Source organism: Mytilus trossulus, chromosome 13 (genome assembly GCF_036588685.1).
Source record: "Mytilus trossulus isolate FHL-02 chromosome 13, PNRI_Mtr1.1.1.hap1, whole genome shotgun sequence".
In the NCBI taxonomy this organism is placed as follows: domain Eukaryota; kingdom Metazoa; phylum Mollusca; class Bivalvia; order Mytilida; family Mytilidae; genus Mytilus; species Mytilus trossulus.
Window position 1 is genome coordinate 18,551,129 of NC_086385.1, and position 17,029 is coordinate 18,568,157.

Consider the following 17,029-nt stretch of genomic DNA (forward strand, 5'->3'; position numbering starts at 1 on the left):
CTACATGCCTAAATGCCCGTACCAAGTCAGGAATATGACAGTTGTTATCCATTCCTTAGATGTGTTAGGACTTTTGATTTGGGACTTGACATATTGAATTTTCATCAGAGTTCAGTATTTTTGTGATTCTACTTTTTTCAAGCAAGAAGACAAACAGTTATCTATATTGAGACCTACTAGAACCCCAAAACAAAATTAAAAGAACAAACTGTTAATTTTCACTAAACTGGCCAGTGAAATTCAATATTTTATCAGCAGAAATTTAAAACTTGCAAGATAATGAAACCATATTGATCAATCCTTTCCTGAATCATATTTCACCTCAAAAGGATTGTTTCCATACCTAACAGCTTTTAAATAGCTCATGATATTTAAAAAAAATGAAGTAATCAGTAGCACAGAAATTGATTTGAACTAGAAAAGGTAATTATGACTTAATATTAATCATAAGAAATAAAGTTCTCATCATTAGATAAACAGATAAAAAGCACAATAGAAAAGTAAAATAACCAGTAAGAACAGCAGAAACCTTAGTCTCACCGTTTAGATTCACACATGAAAACAAAGTGGTTAATCCAAATATTCAGATCATATTAGGAACTCAAAGCGTTTCAGAATTTAGAATCTTGTTAGGAAGCTTTAAATAATTTAAAAAAAATACATGATCAAAACAAACACACAACACATAAACTTATACCTTCCCATATTCAATCCAAAACTGTCTCTTTTTAAGAACAATATAATAAGGTTCACAATGAAAATCTATTATAAAAATCATGTCTTATTAATTTTAGATTTTGTAAATACATGTACCTTGTCATGTACATTTAATATTTATAAAATTGAATACTAAAAGGTTAATTTTCAGGATCATTCAATGTCAATTAAATCTTGACGACAGCATACTTACTGATTTATGTTTCTGAAAGATTGTTTTGACAAATTTTAAAACATTATATATTTGTTGTCAAATAAGGCTGATATTAACTTCCCTGATCCAATCTAATATTCAAATATAAACAATAAGTTGTGTAATATATCCATAAACCAAAAGGATTATGTTTAACCAAATCCTATACCATCATTTACAGTCATTCTAGGACAAATCACATGTCACAGGATTAAAACTTGTAAAATAAGTTCCTGAGAGTTAAGACAACAATAGTTTACTGCAAGGGTAGAGGCTGAATTTATTGATTTATTGAATTCTTCAAAAATTGAAGAAAAAAAAATCAATATTAAATCATTTATCTTTCCAACATTAGCTTGACAGTAATTTTAATGTAAAGTCAGTTTTAAGCATTGCAAAAACAACTATCAATTACAAATCATAATAAGTGTTTGCCCTATTAAATTGTTATGTGGAAAAGAATTGTATAAACCAATCAATTACTCAAACTTATTTTTCTATCAATAAGGGAGATAACAGTGCTGACATACACTGAATATTGGGCCTCTGTTTTGAATAAAGATTCTACCATTCATTCCCTAAGTAAAATGGAATACTTCTTTTTCGTAACACTTTTAAAGCAACCATAACATAACATATTTTTTGTAATTTTGATTATACCTCTTGTGACATATTTTTTGTAATTTTGATTATACCTCTTGTGACATATTTTTTGTAATTTTGATTATACCTCTTGTAACATATTTTTTGTAATTTTGATTATACCTCTTGTGCAAGCCTATGGAACCTAACGGATGTAATTAATAAGTTCCTCCGTCTTTCTAAACGGCTGGCAAAACTCCTGAACACTGTATCCATATAATCTCTGGTGGATCTGATGTCTTCTGCTCCAGTGGGATCTTCTGCTATCAGCTCATCTGCCTTATGTCGTAGTTCAGCATACTGACCATAAGTATCCTGATCAAAATGTCATATTTTTATCAAATACAAGTGGGGTAAATTACAAATTATCACAAATAATTAAAGTTTATAAAAAATGATTTAAATCTTGTTGTTAGCACTTTAAAAAACTTCAATATCGACCCAAAATTAAAAGATTTAACTTTCTTCATTTAAGATATTATATTTCCCCAATTTTTGAATTAATGTCATGACTATTTGATTTTGTGCTTTAAATTATATTTTTTGTGCTTTTAGGTGGTACCTAACACTACAGGGAGATAACTCTGTAAAGTCAGCTATACGTTTTGACTATGTTGTGTTGTAAAAGGAATATTAAGCTTCTCAATGATCAAAATTGGTGTTTGTCAAATTGCTATATAACCAGTGTATTTTTTCTGACAAAACGGTTGGTTCAAAAAATTTTAAATTTTTAAATTTTTGTTTAAGTGTCAAAGTAAATATGTTGACAAAATTTTATGAAAATTAAACGAGACAAATTAATTTTAGTGAAAGTGTTGGGTACCACCTTAAATTATATTTTTTGTGCTTTAAATTATATTTGGATGGAAATGAGGACATTTATTGTTGTTGTAAACTTAGCTCTGCTACATATAATAATCTACAATACATACTGTACACTTTATTTCTAGCTCTTCATGTCGTTTCCTTAACACATCAGCTGTTTCATAAGAATCACCAATGTCTGTTTGAGATGCCAACAATTTTTCTCCTGGTCCTAATATCCAGCTCAAAACCTATAATAAATAACTCATGTAAATATTTCCCTTTTCTACATAGATCTGGACAAGTTGGAAAACAATGGCAGCCATGTATAATTGGTTTTATGGTATCATCAATTATTATTATTACATCAGATTAGTAATACAATTTCTCAAAATTTTGTGAAAAATAAACCTTATACAGGGTTTCAGCTATTTTAGTTGACAGTTTAATTGAGGTCTGGAGCTGGCATATCAGTTAACTGCTAGTAGTCTTTTGTTTTTATGTATTATAGTCATTTTATTTATTTTCTTTTGTTCTGACATCGGACTCAGACTTCTCTTGAACTGAATTTTAATGTGCGTATTGGTATGCGTTTACTTTTCTACATTGGCTAGATGCAATGGGGGAGGGTAAAGATCTCATAAAATGTTTAACCCTGCTGTAATTTTGAGCCTGTCCCTAGTCTGGAGCCTCTTGCCTTTGTTTGTCTTGTATGATTTTTAATTTTAGTTTCTTGTGTATAATTTGGAGTTAAGTATGATGTCCATTATCACTGTACTAGTATGCATATTTTTTAAGGGGCCAGCTGAAGGACGCCTACATATGCGGTAGTTTCTCGCTACATTGAAGACCCACTGGTGGTCTTCAGCGGTTGTCTAATCTATAGTCGGGTTGTTGTCGCTTTGACACATTCCCCATGTCCTTTATCAATTTTAAAGCTTATTTTGTTGACAAATTTATTGTCAGTAATTCTCATTTGTTGATGATACTTTATTTCTTACATACACATCAGGACAAGAACATGATGATGTGATATAATTGTAAAGCCTGCTTTGTACTGTATTGGTATGTTAAAACATGTTAACCCTATTGTGATAATAGAATATCAAAATATTTTTTTCAATATTCATCTTGGTTGTACCTCAACTGAAATTTTGCTTTACCACAAGATTACAGAAGTTTTTTATGATTGTAAAATCATTGCTTGTTTTTTCCCATACAGAAACTTACTGCTTTGATATGTCTCTGTAAATCTTCAAACTTCTGATTGGTGATAACAGATCTGTCCTCGTCCTCTAATAAGTTCTCTAACTTTTCAATACAATTCTCCATATATTGGATCAGTCTTTTGACCTGTTTCTGAGCCTCTAAGTGGTCTAGCGTACTCACAGCTTCATCGTCACCAGGTGGTATAACAATGTCATTTTGATGGTGTAATCTGTTTAACAGATCCTTACCTTCAAGTACAAGAGAAGAACTTGTCAACAACAAAATATCCCAAGTCAAAATACCATCACTAGGGTCATGGCCCCCTTTATAATCTCTGAAATAGAGCTAGAAATAAAGTTCACAGTGATATGCTAATACATGGATGAACAGATGGCTACATATGATTCTGACAACAGAAATTGGTGTCTTGTACACCTTTATGTAGGTTTAGGACATAACACATAACAAGTTTCAGTGGATTGACATCAGCAGAATTGAAATGTAAAGGAAGTTTGTGAACAAGTGTCATTTCTCATAAATATTTGTTAGGTACATGTACCTTGTGCTACATAAAAGTATATAAGCAATTTTTTTTCTAAGACTTGTTCCTGCAGAACATATGTATTTTTATTAATAGACTTACCATCCCTGATAACTTGAGAAGGGACATGTAATATTTCTTGTCATAGATGTTTGTGACTTACCGTCCCTGATAACTTGAGAAGGAACATGTAATATTTCTTGTTGTAGATGTTAGTGACTTACCGTCCCTGATAACTTGAGAAGGAACATGTAATATTTCTTGTTGTAGATGTTTGTGACTTACCATCCCTGATAACTTGAGAAGGAACATGTAATATTTCTTGTCGTAGATGTTTGTGACTTACCGTCCCTGATAACTTGAGAAGGAACATGTATTATTTCTTGTCATAGTTGTTTGTGACTTACCATCCCTGATAACTTGAGAAGGAACATGTATTATTTCTTGTTGTAGATGTTTGTGACTTACCATCCCTGATAACTTGAGAAGGAACATGTATTATTTCTTGTTGTAGATGTTTGTGACTTACCATCCCTGATAACTTGAGAAGGAACATGTAATATTTCTTGTCGTAGATGTTTGTGACTTACCATCCCTGATAACTTGAGAAGGAACATGTATTATTTCTTGTTGTAGATGTTTGTGACTTACCATCCCTGATAACTTGAGAAGGAACATGTATTATTTCTTGTTGTAGATGTTTGTGACTTACCATCCCTGATAACTTGAGAAGGAACATGTATTATTTCTTGTTGTAGATGTTTGTGACTTACTATCCCTGATAACTTGAGAAGGAACATGTAATATTTCTTGTTGTAGATGTTTGTGACTTACCATCCCTGATAACTTGAGAAGGAACATGTATTATTTCTTGTTGTAGATGTTTGTGACTTACCATCCCTGATAACTTGAGAAGGAACATGTATTATTTCTTGTTGTAGATGTTTGTGACTTACCATCCCTGATAACTTGAGAAGGAACATGTAATATTTCTTGTTGTAGATGTTTGTGACTTACCATCCCTGATAACTTGAGAAGGAACATGTAATATTTCTTGTTGTAGATGTTTGTGACTTACTATCCCTGATAACTTGAGAAGGAACATGTATTATTTCTTGTTGTAGATGTTTGTGACTTACCATTCCTGATAACTTGAGAAGGAACATGTAATATTTCTTGTTGTAGATGTTTGTGACTTACCATCCCTGATAACTTGAGAAGGAACATGTAATATTTCTTGTTGTAGATGTTTGTGACTTTCCATCAATGATAACTTGAGAAGGAACATGTAATATTTCTTGTCGTAGATGTTTGTGACTTACCATCCCTGATAACTTGAGAAGGAACATGTAATATTTCTTGTCGTAGATGTTTGTGACTTACCATCCCTGATAACTTGAGAAGGAACATGTATTATTTCTTGTCGTAGATGTTTGTGACTTACCATCCCTGATAACTTGAGAAGGAACATGTAATATTTCTTATCGTAGATGTTTGTGACTTACCATCCCTGATAACTTGAGAAGGAACATGTAATATTTCTTGTCGTAGATGTTTGTGACTTACCATCCCTGATAACTTGAGAAGGAACATGTATTATTTCTTGTCGTAGATGTTTGTGACTTACCATCCCTGATAACTTGAGAAGGAACATGTATTATTTCTTGTTGTAGATGTTTGTGACTTACCATCCCTGATAACTTGAGAAGACATGTATTATTTCTTGTTGTAGATGTTTGTGACTTACCATCCCTGATAACTTGAGAAGGAACATGTAATATTTCTTGTTGCAGATGTTTGTGACTTACCATCCCTGATAACTTGAGAAGGAACATGTATTATTTCTTGTTGTAGATGTTTGTGACTTACCATCCCTGATAACTTGAGAAGGAACATGTAATATTTCTTGTTGTAGATGTTTGTGACTTACCATCCCTGATAACTTGAGAAGGAACATGTAATATTTCTTGTTGTAGATGTTTGTGACTTACCATCCCTGATAACTTGAGAAGGAACATGTAATATTTCTTGTTGTAGATGTTTGTGACTTACCATCCCTGATAACTTGAGAAGGCACATGTAATATTTCTTGTTGTAGATGTTTGTGCTGTCTAGCGGACTCTAGCGGACTTGATGGTTCTCGTCTACTCAGTCTCTGGTGTATCTGATATTCTACGTTGTCTAAGTGGTTAGATGCTGCTCTCGTTTCTCTGATAAACTTCTCTAGGTCCTATAAACATAATTGCCATTAATATTTTGCTACTTCTTTATGTGTTTTACATCAATTAAAATATGCATTTTGTAAGTTCTAAAATGGTATTTTACTGACCACGATCACGTAGACAACTCCAGCTGAGAGAACAAAATTCTCCTATTATAATCACAGTGTGCAATCTGTATGTTTATTCTATGTGTTCAAGATTTTTTTTAATAATATCTTATTTTGTCATCAGAGAAGCCCCCCTAAAATGTTTTATTTCTATCTTGCAGCAATTATATAATCAAAATAGTTTATTTTATATAGTCATGTTCATACAACAATTGCATCAGGTACTGTTAAAATAATGTTTTGGTACATTTGTTCTAAAGTTTTAAAAAGATTTAAAATGATGTACTTACTAGTCTGTTTCTCAACCAAATATCATGGCGATATGACAAGGTGCCATCAAACATAGCTGTCAACTGGTTCCTATCCACAAATGTATACAGGCGATTCACAGAAACAAACTGAGGCTGAAATAAAAAGTAAATTTACTGCCTGTAATGTATTTATTATTTTTAAGGGGGCTCGCAGGTCTAAAAACTTTTTTTAATTTTATATAGGATTTCTCTATATTTTTTTTCATATGAACTTTATCTTATACTTAATAGAAAAATGAAATAAAAATATAGGGTCTCTGTTCATTTACGCTCACAATCTGCCTTCCAAAAAAGCATACGTTTTTGTTAATGTCCTTTTTTTCTTTTGAACTAATAGGAGAAATAGCGGTAATATCGAAATTAAAAAAGAACTAAATTACAAAAATCGCTTAAATTTTACAATTATTTAGTTAATGTACAGCTTATTTGAAAAAAACAATAAAAAATATAGGTCACCGATGATTTAAAAAAGATATTTCAATGTTAATGCTAAACAATGACATGTTTGCACCAAAGGGAAATAAATTGGAGCTTTTTCAATGATATCTAGATTTTAAAAGTCACCTAGGGCCAACACAAATTGATTTTTTTGGAATGATTTTTGTACCATATGATAGAGTAACAACTACTTAAGGTAATAAATAGAATTTGTAATGAAAAAATAATGTTTAATTTTTTTCTGAAAATCTTATACCCGCGAGCCTCCTTAAGGTATAATTAAATAAGTTTGTAAACCTTAAATGGAACATTTTTCTCTTTCATTGCTTCTTAAAATGCATTGTTCTTAATAAATATATCATTTAAGCAATCTAAATATTTATATTATCAATTTCTTTCTCAGCACTTCATACAATTAAACTCATGGTTCTGACTCTTTAAACAAAAATAAGACATTGCTTATTTAGAGGAATGATAAGTTAGGAAGATATAATCTTGACTTCTAGTTGTGTACCAACTTTTGTGTTATTGTTGAATGAATGTATGTCCACCATTAAGAGTCTAAAAATATCAATGAAAGTAAAGAAGGACCATATTGTTACAAAAATTCAGTCCTGTTCAAATTGTTTTTTGGTTTTTTTTTCATACTGCTTCTTACATTGTAGTACATCTTTGAGTTAACAATGGTTTTATCAGATCAGATTCCATGTATTTTTTTTTCAATCAACAGTGATTATGTTAATCAAATAAAATCATCAATATAAAAGACTGTTAATTACAAGTGTGTTACCTCTATATTTGGTCTGTCCCTTCTAAAGCTATTACTACTAGGACGTCTATCTGTATGACTGTCAGGTTTAACAACCAGTACTTGTTTTAATAAGTCACCTAATGATTCCTGGAGAAAAAATTATAGACAACATCAATTAACAAAATGTTTTAGTTGTTAACTACAATACACAATTCAAGATGATTGTCAATTGCTTCCATTTCTATCTATAATTCATATGAATAAATTAAACCAAGTCTGTAAAACAAAGAATCTTGTAAGAGTTGAAATGTACTGTGAGCTACAAGAGCAATTTTAGAACATGTCAATTGGTCTGAAGTGTTATAAAAAAAAATATGGTAAAAAGTTGATGAAAAATATATATAAACTTGTATCAATCTTTTTTTGATTTGTTGAAGACACGTTGATGGCCTTTGGCTGTTTTCTGCTGTTTTGGTCAGGTTGTAATCTCTTTGGCACATTCCTCATTTCCCTTCTCAATTTTATTACATATGTAATAAAAACCAAGTATTCAGTAAACAAACAGGTAATCAGTAAAAATGTCTTACAGTTTAGCTAATACTGTCACGGAATAGAAGTTCCTTCATAATATAAGTTCCAAATGGAAAAACTATTCTGGAATATTATTTCCACAGGAATAAATATTACAGTAGATATTCCTAACGGAATAAATAGTATAGAATATTTGTTCCATCAGGTACAGGTATTCTGGCATTGTTTATAATAAAGTTTCCACTGGAACTCTTGTTAGGTGGAACAAATATACGTTGACAATACTAATGTATTAAGCTTGATTCAAATATCAGAATATGAAGAAGCTGTGCTCTGATGATTATGTAGTCTCTGGCAGATATCACTGAATATATGTGGTCAAATATTACTTTGAAATGTGTGCCTATTAGCAATCAAAGGTTTGATGTTGTCATTAAATGTAGTATATTACCTTTAAACATCCTAACACTGTTACCAGATTGGACCAGGAACCATCTCTACTATCAATTACAACAGTTACTCCCCTTCTCATTGATTCCTCACTAAAACAAATGGCAAATTTGCGAGATTTAAAAACCTTTGAGATCAACAGTTATAACAGTTTACTGTAAATTTAAAATTACACTAACATACCTGTCAACCTCTGAAAATGAAAAGTCAGGTCATGACCTGCATTGAGAAAAAAAATCTCAGGTCATAACGCGTACGACATTTTGCGGGCTCAATTGAAGAACAAAAATATGTTTACATATAATTTATATAGCCAATATGTATATAAAACAGTTAGAACATGTATACAAGTTTATTTCAGACTATTGTTATATTCCATAGTAGCAGACTTGGCATTCTTTAAAAGAACTGCACTTGGTTTCAGTTCATAGCAATGCAAATGTGTATTCATTTTACAAGAAAGAAGAGCACACAGTGTATCCTTATTAAGATCAGCCCTAAACTCTGTAGCTATTTTCTTTACTAAAGAAAATGCCCTCTCACTGTCTGCATTGCTGTTTGGCAAAACCAGTAATGTTTTAGCAAGTTTTGACAAAACAAAAAATCTTGGCTTGTTAAGAAAAATGTCATGCAACTTGGACATTTCTCCCCAAAATGTACCAATGTCAGTTTCAGGGGAAGTGCAAAGTGGAAGTTCATCTAATGGAGTCTACTGATAGTCACTGAACTCATCTTGTAGCTTGTTGAAAATATCGTTACGTAGCTCAGGTAAACAAGTCCTACATTTTGAGTTTTGGTTACATTGAAAAAGACCGATAAAACAGAAGGTGGTATTACTTCTAAATACCGGAAACAATTCCGGTCAGAAATCCGTGTGAAACGGGTAATGTTAGAAATTCCCGGGACCCGCCGGGTAAAGAAAAACTCCCGGTTGAGAGGTGAAAATAACGGGTGTCACCCGCAAAAAACGGGTGAGTTGACAGGTATGGTCACTAATTCTTGGTAAAAATGCAAGAAAAGTTGTGGAGAGTTGTCTCATTGGCAATCATACTACATTGTATATCTTCTTTTTTGTATGAGAACTTATTAATGTGATTGCAAAAAGTTTGAGAATAAAATTCACTATTGAGATTGTCATTATTTTGAAACTAATATTCTATCACATTTTTTGCAAAACTAAAAAATCTTAATAATTTCTGAATTTAACAGTTATTAAGGTGGCTCGTGGGTACAAAAATTTTAGCAAAAAATTAAACCTTAATTTTTTCATTACAAATTTTATTTATTACACTACTAGTTGTTACTTTATGATATGGTACAAAAAACAACCTAAAAAATTGATTTGGTTTGGCCCCAGATGACTTTAAAAATTGAAAAAGCTCCAAATTATCTCCCTTTGGTGCAAAAATGCCATTTTTTGGCCTTAAATTTGAAATATCTTTTTCAACTCATCGGTGACCTATATTTTTTATTATTGTTTTCAAATAAGCTGTACATAAACTATATAATTGTAAAATTTAAGCGATTTCTTATATTAGGTTATTTTTTTATTTCGATATTTCCTCTTTTTCTCCTATTAGTTCAACAGAAAAAAGGACATTAACAAAAATGTATGCTTCTTCCAGAAGCAGATTTTAGCTTAAATAAACGGTGATTCCATTTTTTGATTTCATTTTTCTTTTAAGTATATGATAAAGTTCATTTATGAAAAAATATAGCGAAATCCTATATTAGGAAAAAAAAATTATTTATACCCAGGAGCTATAAAGGAGTAGGTCTGGTAAGGACCGATTTTGTCCTAAAATTTCAGGTTCATCTGACGAAAGATTTTGACCACTTTTTAAACACTTAAGTGTCTATTTCATTTGATTCAAATAGTTTGTGTGAAAGATTTGAACTAATTTAGTCATTAAAAACAATCCGATTTAAGCTCAAATATGAAAAATATACCAAATATGGCGAAAATGTCACTTTTTAGATCGTTTTTGTCAAAAATGAAAGTGGCCGCATCCGTGTTCATCCTCAACCTTTATATATGTTATGTATTATCATCAAATACAACTTACATTTCAATATTAAGGATGAACACGAATGCGGCCACTTTCATTTAACACGGAAACCGTCTAAAATTTAACTAAAATGCTAGAATTGCAAAGATTTCAGTAATTTAGCATGACTTAATGGTGCTAGTACCAAATATGATCAAATATATGTGCATTGTATTGTCAAAAACAGTCCATATTTATGTAGCAGAAGCATTTTGCTATCCAATAAATAACTAAAAGTTTACATTTTAACAATTTTGTAAAACAGCTATATTTTGGGGCCAAAAAGCCGTCTTACTGAACCTACTCCTTTGATGTTTTAACCATGCATAGTAATAATGGTTTGTTTACTTATCAACTATTACTGATTTTTTTTCCTATTGATATGTAAAAACCAAAATTAGTAGATCTTCAGTTTAAAAGTAGGCAACTGTTATCTCTGTGATGTCAATCCACTATTTTCTGCATTATAAGAAAATGGCTGTACCAAGTCAGGAATTATATGACAGTTATCACTGGTAGACCTATTTGGCAAATGACCGCGATTTTTGGCAAATCTCCGCGGAACGGATAAAAAATAGAGATTTATCGTAAATTTTCCGTTTTACAGAATATTTTGCGGTTCTCCGGAGATTTTCCGTGTCTCAGGGAATTATCCGTTTGTCCGATTAAACAGGTGTGTATTGAGTCAGTGATAGAACCAGTGATGCGTGAGCGACGGTTATTAATAGATCGTTGTATAATCCGTTATCTGTGAGCAGCGGTTATTAATAGATCGTTGTGATTATATACACTGTTTACAGTCAGATAAAAATAACCGTCTTATTACCCTTTTCAGTCGAGAAATAAAAATCGGTGGTTTTGATATTAAAGTTACTTGCAATTTAAATATCGAATTTAGTTCAATAAAGAATAATCTATTTAAATGTGACCAATGAACAGGAAAATGCACGTGGTAACTTTGCAATACTACAAATTAATATGTTCACCTTACAAAATTCTTCTTTATTTGTCATGTTAAGATAAATCAGTTCCTGTAAAAACAGTAAAAACAGGGTCTTAATTACTGCAGATGCCGTAATCCGACATAATGTCATACTGATTTGACACTTCTCTAGTGTGAGTAACACCTGTTGTGATATTTTTGCAATACAACATGGACAAGCGGAAGGTCATAAATCAATCTGTTGATCCGAATTTAACTTTACCTGTACAGATATTTATTTATGGAGGATATCATAGATACATTTAATAAATTGTATTGTATTCAATGGAGATAATTTAAATACACAATATAATTTATTCAGACATATTTGCAGGTATACATTGAACATGTTTATTCCAAGGTTTGATATTGAATGCTATTTTTTTTTTTTTTTTTTTTTTATCAAACTTCGATCTGATCAGTCTCGTAGATTATAAACGAGTAATTCGTTTATAGTTACACATTGTTACTTTTCTAACGTCTTTTTCTTTGTGCTATAAAAAAAACCTCCCAATTTTCCACATCAGATCGACATTTATATATATATGAATACTGGAAATCTTTTTTTCCGTCCGACACCACGCTCCCCACAAGAGCCCCAAGATATAATCATACCTGTCAATCACTAGCCGCAAGTTGAACATTTTGGTCAGCCTTCCTCGTGCTTTCAATTATGACATCGTTGCGATTTTTTTTTTTTTAAATTGACATGTGAAAAGAATAAAGTGATGGGAAGTTTATTTTACGACCTATCAGAACTTCTTGTGATTCTAATAAGATTTTTCTTAGGCCGCATTTCTTTCTAACAAGAATTTTGTAAACGTTGTGTCGCGTGCGTTACTGTTTTCTAAACGATACACGAGTAGAAACAAATACATCGTTTCAGGGGCGGATCCAGGATTTCCAGTTAGGGGGGGCGCAAATTTTATTTTCGCCGAGCAGAGCGAGGCGAAAAATTTTTGGAGGTTTTTTTAGATAAAATTATTGAAATATTCTTCTAAAGGGGTGAAATGTAGATATCTCGAACTATTGTGTGTTAAAATTAGCGAGGAATTAAAGTTTCAAGCTGAAACCGCCTTCATCATTCCACACCTGACAACAATCTCTGACAGATAGACGGGCGAACAGACGGACGCAAAGTGAGATGAGACAGATCACAATTGCTCACCTGACCAATATATTTTTCAAACGAAAAGTTCTACTTTTACCAGCGATTTTTAATTGTCATTTCATACTATCTGTTTTTTGGGTTTTTTTTAGGTTTTTTTTTTTAACTTTTTTGATTTTCGGAGGTCGTGCCAGAATTTACTGTGTTCGCCACAAACAACTAAAATCAGAATGAGATGCATTTATATTTATATTTTCTTGGGATTCCAAGCATACAGTAGTAATACGGTACAGAATTCGGCCAAATATTTAGGTTGCAAGTGGGAAGTAAATATAGACACAGAGATACAAATTTTAAAATAAACTAACCTTTCGCTTGAAACAGCATTTCTATCTTTCATTACGGATATTATAAAAGAATCTCACCTGCCGACTGTTTTTTTTAGACCGTGTCATGATGAAATTGTGAAAGTGAGTAAGGGATGTTTTGGAACTTCGATGATCAAACAAATTGACTTTAAAAACCGCAAATACAATGTAACATTTGTTTTCACTTTAACTGCTAAAAACCTATTATATTTGTCATCAAACGCATCTCCGCGTTTGACACCTTCCTTTGACACGGTGGGTATGGTTGTCCTGCGAGAGAACGTACTGTGCTGGTGATTTGGTCCTGACCGGTGCTGGTGGGTCCTGATTCTGTGCTGGTGGGTTTGTTTACATTGTATCAGAACGGCAATAAAACGACTGTTTTGTTGCTTAATTTTTCTCTGATATGTCATAAGTACCATGCAAAGTATATTACAACAATATTATATTGCAAAAGTCGTGCAAGTTCGTTAAACGGAATTGTCCTGACGCTGTGCTGGTGATAAGAAAAACGGTCCTGGTTCTGTGCTCCTATGTCCTGGTTCTGTGCTTTTATATTTTAGTTAAAAGTGGCATATATTCAAGATCATTGATACTGTACTGTTATTGACTTATTAGCTGTTGTCTGCTTTCTTGAAATTGACATTGTTGTGAATCTGTTTACTGTTATTATTTGAGAAAAAATACCCCTATTTTTCAATTTTTTTTCAAACTAACTGTAATCTTATTTATTGGCCTGTTAATGGAACCCTTCTTGCCCCCTTTTAAGAAAAGAAAATATGTTTACGATTTTAGGGATTACGATCATTTTGCAAGACCACCCAATACGTTGTAATTTATACAATACTAATATAAAGTAGATGATGTGGTATGTTTGTTGTCAATGGACAAATTTCCATAAGAAACCAAAGGAAGTATGTGTTAACAACCATACATCATCGTACGACCTTCAACAATAACACATAAAATAAAAATGGAGAGCAAAAATATAGAACAAAGGACTTTCTGAGCGTTTGAATCATGTCTTTAGCAGCTTAAAACACATTTGTTTGTGAACAATTGAGTGCTGACTATAAGAATGACAATAGTATTGCGGGTTTGTTTGTTTGGTGTTGTTTTGTGTTTTTTTTTTGGGGGGGGGGATAAGTTAGAGCGAGGTTACAGTGAAAGCTTGGAATAGTTTCCCGTAAGATTTAAAAGTTGTATTGTAAAAGAAAAATGTATCTTATAGCTATTAAGAATCACTTGCTGTAAGATTTTTCCACCACATTTTTTTGTTGTCTAAACGGTTATCAGGTAAAAAAAATTCGAAAGTTAGATAGAACACTAAAAAAAATCACTATTTCATGAAAGGGCAGGCTAGAATATGTCAGAGAATGAAGACGAGATAACCTAGAGAACACACTAATAAAATTAAGATTTCTTAGCTTTTTTCATTTCAAAATAAATATTTTTGATAAAGAATTACGGGGGAGGAAGTGAACAATGTGTCCTTCTTTTCTATATATAAATATTTTTCATGAATAAAAATAAAATGTGCCTTGATTATAATTGAAAATGAGTAAATAGAAAAAATACCCAACTAAAATACACTTTTATTTTAATATTGGTAATATCACTAAGTAAAAGTTTTGTGTGTCAAACACACCATCTCTGTAGTAATGACTCCTAACTAAGAGAGCCGTGGTGTAGTGGTTAGTGCATCGGACTACTAACACAAAGGTTCCTGGTTCGATTCCCGTTTGGGATGAAAATTTCAGGAACCCAATTTTCGGCTCTCCCTTAACACCATTTGCAAGTATGGTCTTGAGGAAACGATGATAGTCCGTCGGACGGGGACGATAAATGGCTGGCCCGTGTTAAGAGAGAGCCACATCTCTTGCACGTTAAAGACACCCTTGTAGATTTCGAAAAAGAGTAGGCTAATGCCGCTACAAGGCAGCACTCGCACCCGGAAAGTGGAAAGGGATTAATATAAGTTGCAAAACTTGTTTCCCAATCCACTATAAATAAATATGTTTAAATTAAAATTAAGATGTTTCACTTCATTCATTTTTTTTTTCTGCGTTTTTTTTTATATTGTGAATTCATAGAATTATTATATTAAAATGTAGCCTTAATTTATATTTAAAAAAAACTGAATCTAAAGCCAGATATATCAAACATTTTTGTTTCCATCTATCCGTTTTCAGGACTTTAACAATCAACAATAATACGCCTGGAAAGTAAAATGCGTACTCGGCTGTCTGTAATCGACCAATTTTTAGACACCCCCGGCTCCTAAAAAACAAGCCGGGGTGGGGTTCAAAGATGCAAATTAAGTACTTATATCAATATTTTATCTTTTCGTGTACGGTTTATGACCCCTCCTGTGGCCTGTCAATTCCGAAATGTGCAAACTGCAATATTATCAAAACAGCACAGACAATGAATAATAGAGATATAATTTTGTACATATATCAAGGGAAAACTTCTTGCAAAGCATTATTATTTATAGTTCATTATTGTATTAAGTAGAAAAAGAATTAAGTGAAAATAAAATCACTAAGATTGTGACCCTCACAGTTTCCATTCACCACAAATATTCTCGTTACAACGAATCATTTTAAATACAAAAAAATACGTGTTGCATGCAGCCTTTTGTTTATCTATTAATATATGTATACGGATAAAGTTATGAAAGGCAGCAGGGTCATCAGGGTGAGGAGTCCATGTCATCTGAAATAAATGCTAAGCATAGATCTAAAAAGCGACATATAATCATGACATTAAAAAAAGTCTCTTCTTTTCGAAATTTTTCGAACAAATTGACACATAAAATAAATTATTTAGTATTGTGGAATTTTTAACTTATTTTAGATACTATATATTAATTGTTATCTGATATTGGACGAAAGATGTTGCCCTTTTATGTTATTCAGATAATTTGAAAACACATATTAAACAGCCAAATGGATGCACAAGAGCTAAAATAGGAGTCATAGATCCTGTTGGAAACAATTATCTGGCTAATTTTATTGATTTTGTAACATTTGTTTCAAATATGACCAACTTCTTATCCAAAATCACCAGCACCGTATCAGGACCCACCAGCACAATGACAGGACCCACCAGCACAGTATCAGGACATGAATAAATTGAGAAAATGCTAAATTTTAATAAATTGCAATGTTTTTTCACAAAATTGTTTTATCGTGTGGATTGCGGTATAGAAAGCGGACTCTATGAGCATTTTTGTTTTATTTTTTCAGTTCGAGATTTTCTGAAAATGAGCATTTTTGTGTTACGCTTACTGGAACAGTTTAGAGGGTCATTTTTTTAATGGTTTATATATGAACCCCTAAGAAACGAAATGGAAAAATCTCAACTGTTTTCTTCCATTTTTTCTAAGTGAAAACGTCAAATATCATCATTTTCGTCTTTGTTAACATTTTTTCATTGATCACCAGCACCCGTCAGCACCAAACGGTTTGATAAATCTTTAATGACCCTGTTTGAATTTTCAATAATGCATGTACATGTTGTTGGTAATCAGACTTTTTTACAAACGTAGAAACAACTTCGTTTAATCAGGTTGAAGTTAGAAACAAATGGAGCGTTTGTACTA

The 17,029-nt window shown here is 31.9% G+C and overlaps 2 protein-coding genes across 2 annotated transcripts in view; both read right to left on the minus strand.

Annotated features, from left to right (window-relative positions):
* Window positions 1–1,582, minus strand: part of LOC134694150 (uncharacterized) — a 42,282-nt gene extending 40,700 nt beyond the window's left edge. Inside the window, exon 1 of the mRNA XM_063555148.1 lies at window positions 1,571–1,582. Coding sequence (XP_063411218.1) covers window positions 1,571–1,582 — 12 coding nt within the window. The remainder of the gene's footprint in view (window positions 1–1,570) is intronic.
* An 87-nt stretch (window positions 1,583–1,669) lies between these two features.
* Window positions 1,670–17,029, minus strand: part of LOC134694151 (putative uncharacterized protein DDB_G0291608) — a 36,860-nt gene continuing 21,500 nt past the window's right edge. Inside the window, exons 6-12 of the mRNA XM_063555149.1 lie at window positions 8,918–9,008; window positions 7,975–8,082; window positions 6,726–6,839; window positions 6,159–6,336; window positions 3,587–3,813; window positions 2,485–2,607; window positions 1,670–1,867 (exon numbers count right to left, since the gene is read on the minus strand). Of these exons, the coding sequence (XP_063411219.1) occupies window positions 1,670–1,867; window positions 2,485–2,607; window positions 3,587–3,813; window positions 6,159–6,336; window positions 6,726–6,839; window positions 7,975–8,082; window positions 8,918–9,008 (1,039 nt within the window). The remainder of the gene's footprint in view (window positions 1,868–2,484; window positions 2,608–3,586; window positions 3,814–6,158; window positions 6,337–6,725; window positions 6,840–7,974; window positions 8,083–8,917; window positions 9,009–17,029) is intronic.